Source organism: Trichosurus vulpecula, chromosome 3 (genome assembly GCF_011100635.1).
Source record: "Trichosurus vulpecula isolate mTriVul1 chromosome 3, mTriVul1.pri, whole genome shotgun sequence".
NCBI classification, from domain to species: Eukaryota; Metazoa; Chordata; class Mammalia; order Diprotodontia; family Phalangeridae; genus Trichosurus; species Trichosurus vulpecula.
In genome coordinates, this window is record NC_050575.1 from 23,469,295 (window position 1) to 23,488,987 (window position 19,693).

General features: G+C 41.4%; 1 protein-coding gene across 1 annotated transcript in view; it reads right to left on the reverse strand.

Moving 5' to 3' along the window:
- SLC22A5 (solute carrier family 22 member 5) overlaps positions 1 to 9,340 on the reverse strand; it is a 62,431-nt gene extending 53,091 nt beyond the window's left edge. Inside the window, exon 1 of the mRNA XM_036751140.1 lies at positions 8,573 to 9,340. Within this exon, the coding sequence (XP_036607035.1) occupies positions 8,573 to 8,959 (387 nt within the window). The 5' untranslated portion in view covers positions 8,960 to 9,340. The remainder of the gene's footprint in view (positions 1 to 8,572) is intronic.
- Positions 9,341 to 19,693: the final 10,353 nt, after the last annotated feature.

Genomic DNA, 19,693 nt, shown 5'->3' on the forward strand with positions numbered 1-19,693 from the left:
CCGGGCTGTCCTGGGCTGGAGCCCTGCTTCCCTCTGCTGTTCTGTGGGTTCTGCCGTTCTAGAATTGGTTCAGAGCCATTTTTATAGGTTTTTGGAGGGACTCGGTAGGGAGCTCACTCTAGTCCGTGCTTACCAGCTGCCATCATGGCTCCGCCCCCTGAGCTTACTTCTTCTTGAGATGTTTGGGAATTTCATTCTATTCTCTTCCCTGTCCCCCCCCCCCTCCCCCCCCCCGCTCCATTTTCTCCTATTTACTTCCTCGCTCTGTCCTCTCTGGTGGTTTCCTTGGAAGGTGAATATCAAAAACGTATCAGCCACCTCCCACATGAGGCAATTCACTGCTACACCAGCTTAAGGCTCTACCAACCTAGCGACTCTTGGGTAAACAAAACTGGCCCAAGCAGGATACTGGGCACTTTCCCTCAGTCTTAGTGGAGTGCCCTGTGCCCTTCCCTCTCGCCCCAGAACACACACATTGTGTGCTTCCCTCTCCTTCTGTTCCATAGGTCTCTGGCCCCATCCAGAGAGCTACCACACTGGTGCGGTTGGGTTTAATTTTTTGGTTTTAGGACTCTGGGAAGAAAGGGTGGGATGGGACGTGGTGTTGAGTTCTATTTCCAGCCCAAACACTGTCCCACCCCTTTTGAAGCACTGAGGTAGCACTGGCTATTAGGCCTCCAGGAACTTCCCTAGTCTAGACTGCTACAGAGGCAAGCAGGCTATCTGTTCTGGCCAGAACGGACTTCCACAGCCTGGAGATGTGATCTCCATGGAACCTGAATGGAGCCAGAATCTACACAGCACCACAAAGAGGGCCGAGAGACCTGGGTGTGCAGTTGGGTTTTGTTTTGAACTCATGTGGGTCAGCTGGTACATGCTCATTGCCCAACATGGAGTGTGGGCATGGAGTGCTGAGTAAGCTCAGTCTAGATGTCAGTTCATGGGTTTTATTTCCTTCTTTTGGATTCAAAGTATCCTAAATTTCAAAGACATCTGAAGTTTTCTTTATCTTTGGTTCGTAATTTCTGTTCTGGAGAGGTTTCTGTTTCTCTGATGGAGGGGAATCAGAAAATGTCCAGTCTTTCATTTTGTTTATCATGTGACCTCTCTTCTTTGTCTTTTGATATTTCTAGAAGTTTTGTTTCTTCCTGCTTTTCCTGAAGTTGCTGTTATAGAGATTAATGGAAGCTGATACTCCAATTGATTATTATCCTCTAATCTTCCTGCCCCATCTAAGGTAAGGGAGTGACACTATAGAACTGCATTTAAAAAACACATTTGTAATTCAAACTTTTGTGAAAATCAATTCTGAAAACTAAATATATTAAATAAATTTTTTAAAAAAAAGATTCAAAAAGACCAAAAAAAAAACCACACAGACTCCACACAATGTTAGTTCATTTATTGTTTTTGAACATGTAACACTTATTCAGTTCACTCAGGACTATGTTCTCGTAAACACAAGGTAACCAGAAGGGGAGCTCTTGAGTTCACCTTGTGTTTTGAGTGTCTGGTACTGGGCTATAGGTAGGGGGGAAGGAGGTGGGAATTAGTGTTTATATAGTGCCTCCAATGTGCCAGGCACATGGTGCTTTGAAAATATCTCATTCGATCCTCACAACCTTGTAAGGTAGATGCTGTTATTTTACAATTGAGGAAACTGAGGCAAATAGATTAAGTGATTTTCGCACCCTCTAGGCACAGCCAGTAAGGGTCTGAGGTCACATTCGAACTCAGATCTTCCCAACTCCAAGTCTAGTACCTGATCCACAGTGCAACCCAGCAGCCTCAAAAAGATAAAACTCTTTATCTCCTTTCCATGCCACTTTCTATATTCAAGTACCCCTCCCATGGACTGCGAGAGCATTCCCACAAAGGATTCAAGAACTGCCAACTCAACTGTTTCCCTACTCTTATCCTACGACCATCCAAGTGGATTTGAGTTTCTACCTCACTGTGTGGAAATCCTAGACCTGACTTGGAGACAAAGGAAGAACTGGACGATCTCCCAGCCTAACTGTCTGGTAAATATTAAAGTACTTATGGCTTAGGGTCATTTCTTATAACAAAATTTGATTATTACTGGTTTGGGGACTTTGAAAAACTTCCAGAGGCATGCATGCATATTAATTGGTTGCCAAGTAACGAAGATAACTGCCATTTTCTTTATTTATAAAGAAAGAATGTGAGGCACTGACGGATCAAATAGGAGAGTAAGAAGGGAGGAGGTGCCAGAAAAGGAAAAGAAAAGAAGTGAAAAGTCAAGAGGGCAAAGCTTGTTCTTGGTTTAAAAAAAAAAGAAAGAAAAGAAAAGAAAACTAAGAGCTCTATTTTGCCCCAGTTCCAGATCTCAGTTACTTACTCTGCTATGACCAGCATGGGGTTACCTCACTGGGAAAGATAATTGGACTAAATGGAGTCCATCCCAATTCCATCTCCAGTGCACCTTTTAAAGGCTGAGGCCAGGACCAGGACTTAGGGCCTTGACATTAGGCCTTGATAAATGGAGGCTCTGCCCTCAGTGCTCTAGCTCTCTCTCCAGGGATGGGCAGAAACAATGTATTTTTGTTATATATTTCTACTTTCATGCCTAGCATGGCCCAAGTAGAGAATGGAGTTTAAAGCATTGTCTAATTTAAGCAAATAAACTGCTCCAGGACACAACAATACTCCAAGCCTCTCTACCCTACATTTTGGGATGTTTAGAGAAAAAAAACATTCTGGGTGTAGAGCACAATGAAATCCTACAGAATGGGTATACTTTAGCAACCACTAAAATTACGGTATCTTTGACAAGAAGGGAATTCCCAAAATACAAATGTACCATCAAATGAGGGAGATATCAGTGAAACTAATTTCTATTGTCTTAACAGGCATATGCTGGTATATACCCAGAATCACAGGGTTTTAAGGTTAGGTGGTATGTTGACTTTCCAGTTCTGTCTTGTGCTCAGGCTTGCTTCGTTGGTATTTTTCCCTAACACTAAAATAAATCAATTCTGTCCTGCTACCACAAGTGCAGAGAGACAAGAGCACATGAAGCCTAAGCCTAGGGTATATCCTGGCACTAACAATGGAGCTGGGCCAAACTCACACTTCAAAAAGGCCATTCAGTGCCTACACAGAGTAGGCAAAGAAGCAAGTACACAAGATGGGGCAAACGATTAATCATTTTTATTAGGAAATGGTGTTCCTCTGTCATCGTCCTGTACTGTTCCACCAGATGCAAGGTGTCACCTCCCTATCTGTGGATTGCTTTGTTTATTTGTCCATTGTTTGTCCTTCATTCTTGAAGATGACCATGACATCAGGGAGGTGATGTCATGACTTGCGAGTAGATTGCATTTAAGTGAGGCAGGGCTATGCAAAGTCACCAACCTCACTTATCTTCTGGGTCCAGTGGCAAGATACAGATTGGAGATGGCCCCAGATGCAATGGGAGACCTTGGCCTTTTTAAGCGAAGGTCTTTCCCAGGTCTCAGTTCGACTGTTCATGGTGAGTATAAATAGCAATTGTTTCTGTTTTGGCCAGAAACCCTGAGGGTCTTCCCCTCCTAGATTAATTTTTTTTGACTAGGTAAAAGAGGCAGTTCTTTGCCTCATTTCTTACCTAGCCTTAATCACTGAATGGAATTGCTTTGAACAAAACCATGGACCATCAGAGGGCATCCATGGGGTTCACTCAAGAGATTTGTACATTACAGTTAGTTAGACTACCCTTGTCTTCCACCACTAGTGTAAATGGTAAAAAGAGCTTAACTGTTAATTTTTACCTCGGAAGTTAGGGTAGACTAGGCTTTACCAGGATTAGGCACTAGAAAGGATAAAACAATGGTAGGATAAAGGGAAATATGGCAGCAGCAAAGTGTGTGTGTGTGTGTGTGTGTGTGTGTGTGTGTGTGAAATAACTCAGTGAAGACAAGTGGAAAGAAAGAAGGCTTAGTGGGGGCTCTGTTCATCTCTAAGGCTAATGATTTACTAATGTTTGCCCATTAATGAGATGATTCAACACTCAGGCATTCACATTAATTAGTTTTGGCTAAAGGATGACAGGCATACATAATACCTCACTAACAAGCTACTAACATCCAAACTAGTTCAGCTCTTGCATTTTATAGATGGGAAAACTGAGGCTGAGAGGGGAGATATGACTCATCATTAGCCTCATGGAGAACTAATGGCAGAGCTAGAACTTAGATCCTTACATCCTAACCCCCAGGCCAGTACTCTTTCACTACTTGGGATCAAATAACACGATATGGAACTGGTTTGGAGATCATACACCATCCAGAATTCAAAACCCTTCAGAGTTGGCCTTAACCTATTTGAATCTTCCACAGGACTGCCCTTTACACCTCTCTTGTTTCAGCCAGTCTGCCATGCTTATCACAGTACACATCCTGCCCCCTCCTAACCCCTAAGTCTATGCTTTTATGTACACCATCTTCTCTACTTATAATGTCCCTTCTCTGTAAACCCTTAACTGTCAGAATCCTCTGACTTTTCAAAGTCCTTCTCAGATGTCAGCTCTACTTTAGAGGGCAGCAAGTCTTTATCTTCATAGCTGGAGTTGAGTTCTTCCTCTGTGAACTCTGCTAGAACTTTAAGTCACTTTTTTAAAGAGACCTGTGATTAGACCTGTCTTAGGAACTCTTGGTAAGGGACTTGTTTTGACAATTCGGGTGGATACCTTATCTGCTGGTCTTAGAGGGCTGTCTAGAATAGCACTTCTTAAATGGTGGGTCACAGTTTAACAAGCACTGAAGGGCCTGCAAATGGAAAAACTTTAAGAAGCCCTGGACTAAGGGGCTGCCCAGGGTCACACAGCCAGAATACCAAAGAGGTGGACCTCAAATCTGGGGCCTGCTGACTCTGAGGACAACTCTCTGTCCGCTACATCATCCTGACTCTGTGATACTCAACCTGATATTTTAGCCTTATATCCAACACCATCCCTGCTAGAAGGTAAGCTCCTTGAGGACAGGGATTCGGTTATTTTCATTTTTTAAAATTCCTTATAATATAGTACCTGGAAGATGGCACTTGCTCAGTCAGCATGTACTGAAGGATTATATTCATTCTCTAGCTGGGAAAACTGAGTTTGGAGAACTTGGATAAGGCAGTATATTAGTCAAATGATATGATATATGTATAGCCCTCAGCAAACCTTAAAACACTATATAAATGCTAGCTATTATATTAATTTTGTAGGCTTTCAAATGCTATGTAAATGTCAGTTACAACTATCAACTTCATCCTAGGACATCAGTGGCCATACTTTCACAAACATCTGAAGTCTGTGTTTTGTTCTAGTGCTTCCAGATCCCTCGTTCATCTTGATGGAAAGGGAGACTATCACAGAAAGAGAAAAGGAAAGGCAGCTGTAGGCCAATCCTCAAACGAAACCATAAATTGTGATGAAGGTAAGCCTACGTTAAACCAACAGTGTTGAAAGAAAATAGATCTGAACAAAGAAAGCACAGTCAGATTGGGTACATGAGTTGCCCAACAGTGACAGATGGTCACAGTGAATAAAGAAATATAAGAAGGCCAGGCCTAGAGGTCCTCAAGAAAACTTAGGGAAAGATAAATTTGCCTCTCAGCTAACTTTGACAGCCTGAAAGTAGGGGAAAGGGCACAGAGTTCTTGCGCCACCACCTAGTGTGGAAAAAGGTGAGGCTTGAAGCATGCTGCTGGTTAATTACGCCAGAAGCCTAGTAAAGTGTTTACTAGCAAAATGAGGAGAAAGGTATTTCTAAATGACAGGACAAAAATTCAAACCTCATCTGCCTTGTGTGACTACAGAAGCTAAAAAGCATCAGAGTAAGAGAGAGAGAGACTCCCAGATGAAGGAAGGAACAGAAGAGGGCATCTAGTCCTATCCTCCTACCTACGGAAGGAATCCCACACCCACTTTTTTAAACTCCTAACTAGGTATCTTCTTCAGCATGTATGGTAGCTACTTACAGCGCTTAGCAAATTGACCAAAGACAACTCTCCAATTATAAGCAGCTCCAAATCCTACTTTCAAAGGAAACTTTCAGTCACTCATTTCTATAGACCCCAGGGCTAGTTTTAAATGCTTGTAGTTAATCCTGAGGAGGATTACCCTAACTTCCATTAAAGAACTGAAATTCCATCTTGGGCTAAAAATCTCTGGTAATAAGACACCAGCCATATCTACTACTCACCAACATAAACACAAACCTTTTCCATTCTTTTGTCAAAATGCATAAAGAGTACTCTGGTAAAAGCAAAATGGGCCATTCCACACTTTAAGACTTCAAGTATTCTCACACTTCTGTGAAATAATTATTATCCCTATTTTTACAGATGAGTAAACTGAGGCTGGAAAGGTTAAGTCTATAAAGGTTAAGGTCTATTGTCTACCATCCTTTCCACTGAACCATTTTGCTTTTACCACTGGCAAGAGGGAAACCACACACCAACTTTACTGTGAAGTACAGCTGGAGGGGAGACAAGGACATACAACTCTATAACAACCCTGAAACAAGACATGGGGAAAGGAAGTTATACTGGACTCCTATAAAACAAAAGATAACAAATCTACAATAAGAATAACTAGCGCTTCCCTGTTCCCATGTTAAAGTCTGATTAGTCATCAGTAAGCACAGTCAATTCAGGAAGAAGAAAAAACTGGTAGAAGCCATAGCCTTGAAATCTCCCAGGCTCCACAGAGTGGAGGGGGACAGAGCATCTACGGGATTGGCAACCTCACTATTCCCCACATTTCCTTGGGTCTTATGATGCTCACAATCCTTGTAGCCGCTCTCTCATCATGTTGGGGCAGGTGTTTATACATGCATGACTCAGAATTTTTAAACCACAAATATAGCAACATTCTGAAGATACCCAAGATTCACACCAAGATTTCCTGATTCCAATCTCTAGTGGTCTTTTCATTACACTATCTTACCTCTACACAGGGTTTAGGACTGGAAGTGACTTGCTCTTAATACCCTCCTTTTTTTAACAGAGATGGAAACTGAGGCTCTAAGAAGTTGAGAGACTTGTTCAAAGTGACATAGGTAGTAAGTAAGTAGCAAAGCCAGAATTCAAACCTAGGTCTTCTGACTCCAAATCCAACGTACTTTCTGCTGGACCACCCTCTTTAAAAAATTATAAAACCATAGATGGTTAAAACTGGAAGACACCTTACAGGTCACCAAGTCTGATCCCAGAACTTTCTCCATCATACCATTTGCCCTTTGTGAACACTGATATCTCAATTTGAATGAAGAATAAAACTTTAAACTTTTCCACCACCATAGGATATGAACAACTGCCAAAATCTACCTCGTTTTCAGTTGAGACCCATGAAACCATTACCTTCAGGTTGAAGCACACAAAAACCACATTTATACCATTTAGGCAGTTGGGTACCAAGAATGGATTATTAGGGGCAGATTAATTTGTTTTCGTTTTTTAAATGTGGTTGTCATTAAGCTGTAGGTAAAGATGGGATGAGAAGCAGAAACAAAACACCCCTTGGATTCCCATCCCATTTATGTGAAGTTCTTCCATAAAAATGTAGAGTCAATCCCTTTAACCAGGGGTGGGGAACCTGTGGCCTTGAGGCCACATGTGGCCCTCTGGGTCCTCAAGTGTGGCCCTTTGAATCTAAACTTCACAGAACAAATCCAGGGCTGCACTTGAGGACTCAGAGGGCCACATGCGTCCTCGAGGCCGAAGGCCCCTGTGGCTTAAACCAAATGACCTGGAAAAATTTGTTGGGTGGGGGGCGGGGGGAGAGGATGCCTCTGTGTGTTAGAGAGAAGAAGCACTTTGCTAAAGACCTGTCTGTTCTTTTCATGTTCTCAGTAAAAGTTACTGAAAATGAACAATATTTATTTACCGTGTCTTGACATCTTATAAGATGAAAGGCTGGTGACACAAGACACCTTTTTTATATCTGACACTGCTACCATGTAACCATGAACAAGCTATTTCCTCTCTATGAACCTCTGTGTCGGCATGTGCAAAATGAGAAACACAAGTTTCAGAAATCTCTTAGCATCACAACATTTATTCTAGCAGGTTTCTATGAGTCCTTGTAGTTCTAACCTTCTAGGAATGTTCTATTCCTTCCTGATATAAAGTATGCCAGTGTAGGGAGGGCGGGTAGGTGGGTATCAAGACTGCCCTTTCTCCAAGGAACTGAAGAATCCAAGGAAGAAAAACTCTATGATTTTGTTTAATCCTGTGTATTTTCTGACTCCGCTTCTAAGTGTGTGTGCGGAAGGCTGCATTATAGGAGGCTGAAAGCCATAAAGCTTTCATGGGTCCTTTTAAGTTATCGGCAAAGACGCCCTAACCAAAGAGGCTGCGGGGAAAAGGGAGGGCTCGTCGTTCTGGTGGATTTCTCTCCCGCAGCGATGCTTAGTTACCGGCAAAGGGGCAGGGACGGGATGGATGACAGTCACCAGCCTAAAGCGCTAGCCCGCATCTCAGCGCGACCGGCTAGCAGCAGCACGCCGGTCTACACCGCACCGCATCGCGCCCGGCGCCCCCCGCGCCCCGACCCCGGCCCCGGCCCCGGCCCGGCACCCACCTCGGTGATGATGGTGGTCAGGTACGTGTCCTGGCTGTACTCCCAGCCGTCCAGGCAGGGCTCCAGCTCCACCTGACTCAGATTCACGTCCCGCCCGGGCAGCAGTCCCTGAGCCGAGAAGTTGGTGAGCGCGGCGAGCCGATAGCGCCGGCACTGCCTGACCAGCTCGCTGCTGTCCTGCAGCGGGATACTGTGGTTCCTCCATTCGCTGCTCAGGTTGGCCGAGGCGGGCACCCGGCAGTGGTGCTCGGGCACCGCCGCCAGGAACACCACGGATATGCCATTGAAACCGTTGGGGATGATGCTGGCGCTGAGCACGAAGAAGATGAGGCGCTGGAAAGGTCCCCACTCGCCCAGGAAGGCTGTCACCTCGTCGTAGTCCCGCATGTCGCGGGCGGCTCCGGGGCGATGGAAGACGGCCCGGGCCAGGGAGGGGACGAGCGAGCGGAGGAGCCGCCGAAGGGCGCGTGCGCGGAGGGCGGGAGGGCGGTGCGGCGGACTACCGGACCCGGCAGACTGAGCGCCCCCGGCCCGACTCGCGCGGGCCTTAACTAGCAGCGCAGAGCGAAGGAGGAGCGAGGCGGGCCAGGGGCGGGGCCACTGAACGTTTGGCTTCCTTCGGCTGTGACCGAGGCCTGGGCTTCACGCTCCGCTGCCCGAGACCTTGGGACCTTCGGGATCCCGCTTCGATCAAGGTAGTGTCCCCGCCCCACGGACTGAAGCCTCTCTCTAGAGGCCGCGCGCGCAAGGACCTCCTTGTCCAAGTCTGGGGCGAGCCCCTGCGCAGAAGTGCCTGTGATTGGCTGGTCTCAGAGGGGGTAGAGGGGAAAGCGCGGGCCTCGTGGTGCTCCCGGGCCGAGGGGAAGCTCCAGTTAAAGGGACCACCTGCAAGCGTCTGCAGTGTAAAGGCGAGATTTTCTGAAGCCCTTTGGAGAGAAGGGAGTGCCGAGCGTGGCTCAGAACCACGCGAGTGCTGCCAGGCTCGCTTCCTGCGCGGGTTAGTTTTGCTGGACTTTTTCTTCCTTTTGTCTTTGTTGCAAAAGATGTCTTGCCCGATGGGAAGAGGATTCAGTATATGGAAATGGAGGTGCTGTAAAAATAAGTGTTAATAAGATCGAGAAAGAAAATAGACTCAGAATCTTCCATCTATTGAGCACAGTATTCAGCCTCGAATTTTCAGCCCTTAGTCTCTGAATGGGCACTGCCCAAGACAAACTGAGGCTGGGGAAAGACCTTGATTTAGAAAGGCCAAGGTCATCCGCTGCATCTTGGGCCATATCTTGCCATTAGACATCGGTGACTGGAGGAGAGAGTGAGTTTGACGACCTTCCGAAGCTCTGCATCCCTTAAATCCAATTAAGTCACGACAAAGGTGAAGAATTTGAAAGCAGCCCTTGGTTTCTTCGAAGGCATGAAATAATGAAAAGTGAAATGAGCCGAACCAAGAGATCATTGTATGCAGTAACAGCAATGTTTTTCCGAGAACAACTGTGAACGACTAAGTTTTTTTGAGTAGTATAAATACTCAAATAGACTACAAAGAACCTATGAAAGAAGATGCTATCCACCTGCATTAAATAGAAGTGTGTTTGGTATGGTTTTATACGCACACGCATCTATGTCTAATGGTGGCCTTCTCTAGTGCGGAGTAGGAGAAAAAAATCAAAAGTACACAGCAGAGAACAAAAAAAAAACTTAGGAAACAGAAAACTGGGTAGCTTTGAAAAGAACGTGTAGTGTTCATTACATAGTTTTTTAAAAAGTTAACTGTAAAATGGAGATTCACAGCGTCATATTGAATCCTCTTTTTGTGTTGTGCATTGTATATGGTCTTTTTGTATTTAAGTTAATATGAGTAAAATAAAATGCTTTAAAAAAGGAAAATTGTAAATGGAGATCCTTCCTAAATTACCATTACCTCACCCTAGTAAAGGGTGCAGGCCTTAATAATCCTGACATTATTTATATTTGGTTTTGAAAAGAAAGCTGTTTAGGCAGATGCAATCATAGTTAATGAGGAATATATTTTAGTTTCAACACCAAAACACAAAGATAAATCTGTCAGCATTACAATATTTATTCTAGCAATTTGGGCACAAGGAAATGTAGCCAGTTCCATAAAATGTGGGAAGTTACAAAGAAGTAAAGTTTCACCTTACACAGAAAATTGATAAAGATGACAAAAGACAGAAAGTCAGTTTTGAAGGGATCTGGAAAGGTATTGGTGGAGTTGTAAACTGATCTGACCTTTCAAGAAAGCAAATTGGAATTATTCAAAGATTATACAACGTCTGGTACCCTTTGCCCCAGAGATTCCACTGCCAGGCCTGGTCTAACAGGTCAGTGACAAACAGAAAGGCCCAATGAACACCAAAATATTTACCACAGCTCTCCTGTGGTTCATGTTGGGGAATCCTTTAATCCAAAGGTCTTAAAATCCTCAAGGAGAATAATTCCTCCCATCTAGGTCCATTTCACTGTAGATGAATAAATCAAGAGGAAGGGTCAGAGAATAAACAGTTTAATTAGCATCTGCTGATGGACCCTTGCCAGCTGGATGAGCAGTACCTAGAACAAAGGGAGATATGCCTATATGGGGTTTTATAACATGAGGCTATTCAGCCACTTATTTGGGATATTGAGTAATAAGGACAGGAGATCAGGTGATTTGCAGGAGACTGTGTTAACCTTGGGTTTAGAACCCTAACCTCCAGGTCTCAGAAGTTGTCAAAGATCAAGTTTGTCCTAGTGGTTTGTTTTCTCTGAAATGAGTCTCTTCAGAACATCCTGGTGGGGCAAGAAATCTCTAAGGTAGCAGAGGCTTCCTTCAACATAGAAATCAGTAAATCTTATCCTGTTCTTGCTAGCTTGAGGGTCTCTATTTATACAACCCTGTAGCTCTGTTTCTTTGATATCTAAAGTTACTTTTTCTGAGGAGACGTTTATCCAAAATTTACAGGTCACCTCCTCCACATCAGGAAAGAGCTGGAAACAGAGTATATATAGATGTTAGTACTTTGGGAAATGGCTAAACAGATTATGGTACATAAATGTAATGGAACGTTGCTGTGCTGAAAGAAAGGATGAATATGATGAATACATTCCTCTCTTGACTCTGGGCATTTTCACTGGTTGTCCCCCATGCCTGGAATGCAATTCCTGTTTATCTCTGTCTCCTGGCTTCCTTTTAGTCCCATCTAAAGTTTCACTTTCTACAGGAAACCTTTCCTGATTGCCTTTAATTCTAGTGCCTTCCCCCATACGTTGTTTCCAGTTTATCCTGAATGTAGTGTATTTGTACATAAGGCAGTTCTTGCTTTATGTAAATTCATAAAAAATTACAAAAGAAATCCATATTCCAAAAAAAAAACCCCAAACCTTATGTTAACTTCAATGTTCAGAACTGCGGTCTCTTTCTCTCTGCTCATGGCCCTCAGTTCAACCCTCTGTGGCCTTCTTCCTCCCCAAAAAGAAACCTTAAAAAAAAACCCAAAACAACCTTCCAAGTGAATTCAGAAGAATGGATACACTGGAAAGACTGCTATGCCTAATTGGGGGCCTGGCTTGAGACCTCTAGCACAGAGAAAGAAGACCTTTGCTTACTAAGCCCACGTGTCAGGTCTCCACTGCCATCCTGGTCCCATGTAGTCCATCCTGTCTGTGTCCCAGTCTTCCTTCTTTCCCCCCTCCACATGTTCCTCCTCTCCATTCTGGCCAGGTCCCTCCTTGACTGACTTATCTGTGTGTTGGTCCCTCCCTCCATGGGCATATGGCCTCTTTTCCTTCTCCCTCCATCCCCCTAGTCCAGGGGGACATTGTGTAAAAATTGCTTTATGTAGAGGTCTCCAGAAGGTCTGCATTTGCATAAAGCAAGAACTGTCTCTAGCTGTTTGCATGTTTTCTCCCCATTTAGACTATGAGCTTCTTGACATGTGGGACTGTTTGTTTTTTCTTTCCATATCCCCAGTACTTAGCACAATGCTTGATAACTACTGACTGAGTCACTGAATACAGAGAGGTATGGAAAGACATATGAATCAATGCAAAGTGAAGTAAACAGAACCAGGAAAACAGTAAATGCAATGAATATAGTATGCAATGAATGTAAATGGAAAGAAATAACTACAAAACAGCAAAAACTGAATACTGCAAAATTATGTTGAAACTTGGTCTCCCAGTTGATATGAGAAGATACCACTTCTTTCCCTCCTCTTTGCAGAGGTGGTTACCAAGGGTATGAAACACTGCGTACAGGTCAAACTTTTTCAGTGTTTTGGTTTGCTGAACTGTTGTTTTTTTCTTGTTTTCTTTAATAAAGGAATGACTTTCTGGGAGGATCAATAAAATGGGAAATGTGGGTGATATTGAAAATGAAAGATATCAATAAAATTTATTTTTTAAAATGGAGTGGTTATAACCATTTGGCATTACAAAAAATGTCACTGGTCCTTGCCCCTCTGATCGCTGTTTCTGTGATCCTATTCTTTTAGAATTGGCTGGTTATACTTTCTACAATTATCTTGCTTATTTCTATATATTTTGCTTTAATTAACAAAGCTGTTTCTGGAACTATCTGACAGAGGAAGGATAATACCAAATAATGAGCAACTTGTTCTCTGTGAAGCATTTTGGTGATTTCAAGTATGTGAAGGATTTTTTTTAAACGACCACTTCCTCAATCAGTTAACAATACTTATGTACTTCGAGGTGAAACATCCATTATATACTCCTTGTGGGCACCCCACAGTACAGATCACAAGTCCCCTGCATATTAGATGATCTTCCTAAATTTCTGTGGGCAAAGATTCATCACTGAGTCCAACCTGATGATGAGACTTGAATTTATCTAAGCTACTCTTTGCTTATTACTGGGTCAAAAGCTCATAACCTCAAAAAGCCTTTCTGGCTTGTACCAGTTCGAACTTTAGCTCTGCTTGTATATAACCTTTGAGAACTCGGTTACTTTCTAGTTTCAGAGCAAATTTTTCGTGGAGGATTAGTTAACAATTCTGACAAAAACAAGATGACGTGGATCTAAATTAGTGATTTGGGTCCAGGACCCCTCTGGCAGACTGATGAAATCTGTGACTCCTTAGAAGGGGTTTGTGGCCTGCATTTACAATGGAAAAAAATGTTAAATTTCACTTAGAGGATAGTGAAAATAAAGATGTAATTTTTTTTTCACATTCAAATTCATAGACTGCCTGAAATCCATCCACAGATGCCATTGGACCTCAGATTAAGAACTCCCAGCCCCAAAAAAATATTTGAAATTTTGATTGGACATGAGAAATTCATCAAAAATATCAAATATTTGTTTAATATGTTTAATAGATAAGTAAACTACCTATACAAGATGCTTCTTAACCTGGGCTCTGTAGATAAATTTTAGGAGGTCTGTGACCTTGGGCAGGAAAAAAGTTTTATCTTTATTTTAATTCATTTGGTTTCCTTTATAATCCAATGTATTTTATTTTATTCTTTTAAAGACATTATTCTGAGAAGGGTCCCTAAGTTTTTGCCAGACTGTCAAAGTGGGTCCATGCACCAAAGAAGTTTAACAACTCCTGGCTTAGATGTTCACTTGCCTGAAAGCAACAAACTGGCCCCAAATATTCTCAAAATACCCTTCCAGCTCTATGATTGTACAATTCTAGGATTAGATTGATAGGTAGCATTTTCAATTCATAAACTAGCTGAAAAAATATTTGTTGGGGAAGCTCAAAGTTCTAGGCCTTGTCTTGCTAATGAATTAGGTAAAAAAGTTAACATGGCCAGTTTATCCTAACATAACCAGGAAGAAGGAAGGTCCAGAAGATTCAGATCTGTGTCCAAAGTTCAAACTCAGCTGTATACTTTAAAACCTCTTTCCTTCTCCTGCAGCTCATTAGTTTCTGCCTTTCTTCTCATGGAATAGGATTTCCTAGGTGACTGTACCTTGTAATTAAGTCTATAAAAGGAACCAAGCAGTTTTATTATCTAGTTATAGTGTTTGTCAGCTCAGTTGAGCACATGACATTAATTAAAATCAGAGTGGGGCCTGAAACAGTTTGCATATTTTAGTAAAACTGATCAAAGTTTGAGAAATCTGGGATTAAAAACTAACAACACATTCAATTTCTTGGAGCACCTTAGAGAAATAGGCCTCTTTAATTTTATGAGCACAAGGTCTATCATTTAAAATCACAATTCTACTTTAAGAGATCAGAAGAGTTACTTTATAGAACTTGATGGAATAATAATTCGTTAGGGGGGAAAAGTTTGAAAATTTCAAGGGAAATAATTTTTAAAATGCTGTAATAAAGGAAGCCTAATATAAGCAGATGTTAAAGGCAGCTAGATGACTCAATGGATAATTCAGGAAGACCTGAATTAAAATTTGGCCTCAGACACTAGCTGTGTGGCCCTAGGCAAGTCACTTAACTCCTTTTTGCCTTAATCTACTGGAGAAGGAAATGGCAAACCACTTCATTATCTTTGTCAAGAAAACCCCATAGGTCCATGGGGTCATGAAGAGTCAGACAGGACTGAATGAGTGAATAGCAACAAACATTACCAGATCTCAGAATATACTACAGAGCCGCTGTTATCAAAACAATTTGATACTGGTTTAAAATACAGAAAAGTAGATTAGAGAAGAGAATAGATAAATAAATCCTATGAGCAAATAAACGCAATAGCTCGGTGTTTGACAAACTCACAAAGCTATTGAGAAGAGTGGAAGGCTGTAAGAAAAAATAGATTTAGACCAGCACTTGTACCATTTACCACAATAAGCTCCAAATTCAACCTAAATATAAAAGACCATATCATAAAAATAGAGATGAATAGAAGGAGATACCTTTAAGATCTTTGATTAAGGGGAGAACTTGCAACTAAACAAGAGATAGAGGTGATTGCAAAAGGCAAAATAGATCATTTTGGTGACATAAACCTAAAAAAATTTCCCCCTGTGATTAGAACCAGTACAACTAGCACACAAAACAATTTTTGAGCGAAATGTCTTTGCATCAGATATTTTAAATGAAAGTCTGAAAGCCAAGCTCTACAAGGAACTGACACAAATATAGAAGACCAAGAGCCATTCCCTAATTTATGTCATCAAAGGTTATGAACAATTTGCCAGAAAATAAATGCAAGAGGTAAGGAACCACATGAAATGTTCCAAATGAACATTTCTGAAGTTTCATTTCATGTCCAGCAAATTTCCAAACATGTTAAAAGATAGAGGGCTATACGAAGTTGTTATTGAGAGGTACACTAATACGCTGTTGTATTGTAAACTGGTCCAAGGCTTCTGAAAAACACTTTGGAATTATGTGAGGAGAGCTACTAAATAGCCCATACATATTTTTTGACCTTGCAATTCCACTACTGGGCATATACCTCAAGCAGGTCTGTGACAGAAGGATTTCACATGTTCCATATATTCCACAAAATAGTCTTAGCAGCAGTCTCTGGAAACAAAGCTCTTCCCATCTTTTGGGAAATGGCTGAAAAGATGTGGTATGTTAATTTAATGGATTATTGTTCCATACGACATGATAAAAATTAGGAATTAAAATATACATGGTAAGAATTATATGAAGTGATGTAGAGCAAAGACCAATGTGTGTGTGTGTGTGTGTGTGTGTGCGCGCGCGCGTGCATGTGTATAGTTGTTATTGTTGATTCTTCATTCTCAAAGAGGACCCATGACATCATAAGGGTGATATCACATATATGTATATGTGTGTGTGTGTGTGTGTGGGGGGGCCATAATGAAATGAAATGAAAACAACACCACAAGACATTAGAACTCAGATTAAATGCAATGACCAATCTTGTCTCTAGAGGACCAATGCTGATACACACTTCCTTTTGGTGAAGAGTGCTGGTCAGATGTGGTTAAACTCTCTCTGAGTGAGTTTAACTGTTCTTTGTATAAGGGAGAATGGTGGTGGTAATATATCAAAAAGTGACAGTGGTGTAAAAACCAAAAAAAGCACCAATAAAATCTGATTTTTAAGGAGGGTGTCTGAAATTTTCATTGAAATAAGCATGAACTGACTAACGTGGAAATATGTTTAATATGATTGTACATATATCAGATTGCATGCCATCTTGGGGAGGAGGGAAAGGAAGGAGGGAGAAAATTTGAACCAGGGGTTCTTAACCTGAGGTCAGTGAATTTTTAAAATATTTTTCTAACTGTATATCAATATAATTGACTTACGTTATAATCCTTTGTATTTTATGCACTTAAAAACACTATTCTGAGGAGTCCAGACTGCCAAAGGGGTCCATGAGCGAAAAGAAGGTGAAGAAGCCCAGCTTTAGAAAATGGCTTTAGGACATAGGAGAAGCTAAATTTGTTGTTTGGCTTCTAAAGAAAGGCACACACTTCCTTCTGGAGATGTTGGTGAGGGTTACCTATAACCTCTCAAAAAACATCTTAAATAATAGGAAAATTGGACCATAGATGCAGTTAAAATATATGGGTGACAAAGAGATCATAAAAATGGGAAAACAACTCACATGTACAAAAATATTTATAGCAGCTCTTTTTGTGGTGGCCAAGAGTTAGAGATTAAGGCGATACCCATCAATGGGAGAATGGCTGAATAAGTTGTGGTATGTGATGGAATTCTACTGTGCTATTAAAAATCATGAGCAGGCAGACTTTAGAAAAATCTGGAAAGACGTATATGAACTGATGCTGAGTGAAGTGAGCAGAACCAGGAGAACGTTCTACACAGTAATAGCCACGTTGTGTGATGACTAACTTTGATAGACTTATCTCTTCTTGGCAATTCAAAGATCTAAGACAACTCCAAAAGACTCATGATGGAAAATGCCATCCATATCCAGAAAAAGAAATATGGAGTCTGAAAGAAGACTGAAGCACACTATTTGCTCTCTTTTATGGTTGTTGTTTTCTTTCTTCTTTCTCATGGTTCCTCCCATTGGTCCTAATTCTTCTTTACAACATGACTAATGTGAAAACATGTTTAATATGAATGTATATGTAGAGCCTATATCAGATTGCATGCTGTCTTGGGGAGGGGGCAAAGAGGAAACGGGAGAAAATTTAAAACTCAAAATCTTATGGAAGTGAATGTTGAAAACTAAAAATAAATAAGTAAATTTTTTTAAAAGATTCTAAGATCTAATATATATCTATATATGTATATAATATATATGGATGAACATACTCCCCTAAATTTGCAGCACTCCAGATTTTGTAGGGAAGTTGAGATCTTTTAGGGTAGTTATCAGAGCTCAATTTGGATATTATGGAGTGTGCAAGAGTGTATTTCTCTGAGCTAGAGACTAGACAAGGGTGGAGGAAAAGGTAGATCTAGGGCAGTATCAATATATTCTTCTGGGCTATACTCCTTCTTCGCTCTTCTCCCAATTTTCTCTCACACTCAATGATTTGATCCCAAGATGGTAGCCCTATAGTTGAAGCTGTTTCTATCCTAGACTGTTTCTCTGAATGGGTGTTTCTGCTCCCTGCATTGGACCTTGAATTCTCTCAAAACTAAAGAACCATTGAACTACTGGTTGGGTATTTACAACTGGGCAAGTCACTACTAGACTCTATGGACAATGAAGAGTGGGAAGGAAAGAGGGAAATCCTTATTTCTCTGCCATAGAGTCTCCTCTACAAAGAACTCCAAGTCTCTGCTCCCTGAATGAAATTATTGTCTGAGTTCAGCTATTTAAAGTCTGGCAAATGAGTGTCTATTTGTTTTTTTGTTTTTGGTTTGATGAGGGTGTTTCTTTTAATTCCTTTACGGAAAGACATTATAAATGAATCAGAGCATAGCATCTTTACAGTTAGATACATCACTAATGAAGATCAAGTCCTTATACTATTTTTGGCACTATCAAACAGAAGAATGAAATATATCTTTTGGGCAACAGAGGGGTAGACTAGTCCTATTCTAATCTGGGCTCTCATACTGTCACATCAATGCCTATCTAATTGATTATAATAACCATGACCTCTGACCTGGGTGCAGAACCATCATCTCCTATTTCTCCTCCATCTTTGCCTTATTTCCATCACTTATAATAATATTCTCACACATGATGAATCAATCAATAAACATTTATTGAGCACCCGCTATGCCAGGCACTGTACTAAGTGCTGAGGATACAAAAAGAGGCAAAAGACAGTCCCTACCTTCAAGGAGCTTACAATCTAATCGGGAAGACAATAAGCAAATATATACATATATGTATGTATATATGTGTGCATATATCTATATCTATCTATCTATATATGTCTATCAAGCTATATACAGGATAAGTAAGAAATAATTAAAAGGGGGAAAGCATTGGAATTAATAGAGATTAGGGAAGGCTTCCAGTAGAAAGTAGGACTTAAATCAGTTGGGTGGAGAAGAAAGAGCATTCCAGCTATGGAGGACAGCCAGAGAAAATTCCCAGAATATATTAAATAGTATAAAGGCTTATAGCAAGCACACAGTGGGTGGGGAGGGAGGGAGGTGTATACGTAGGCCAATTGCAAAAAGGCTCACTTCCCCATAATACAATGGAATCAAGGCACATACCCAGAAAATATGTGTGTGTGTGTGTATAAAGCAAGAGTTGCTAGTAGGAAGAACCATGAGGAAGGAAGATGGAAATATAGCTATCCCTTCCACATTGAGGGGGTTAGGAGCATGGCACCCCCATTACCTGGAAAATCTGCATAAAAATTTTTGGCCTTTCATGCCAGAGAAGAAAGCTGAATTATTATGGTATTAAAAGATTAAAATATGCTGATATTATACATATATTTTATGCATTTCTGAGTTCTTTTTAACTGTCATCTGCAGCTTCTGCAAAACTCCCCCAAAATTCGCATTTAATTTCTTATGCCGATCCATGATACATTGAAACCACAATGGGGAAAGTTGTGATGTGGAAGAGATAACTGTAGTCTTCTAGGGATGGAAGCAGTAAGAAAAGCCATGAGCTGGCAACAAGAACAGGGAGGCTGCAGATTCATCTGGATCAGCCCCAGGACCTACACCTATCAAATTCCTGGGATTTCAATTCTTGATCTGCAGAGATCATGACCTCCAGAGAAAGAGATGCTGTGGACTCCTCATGTACTCCCAGAACATG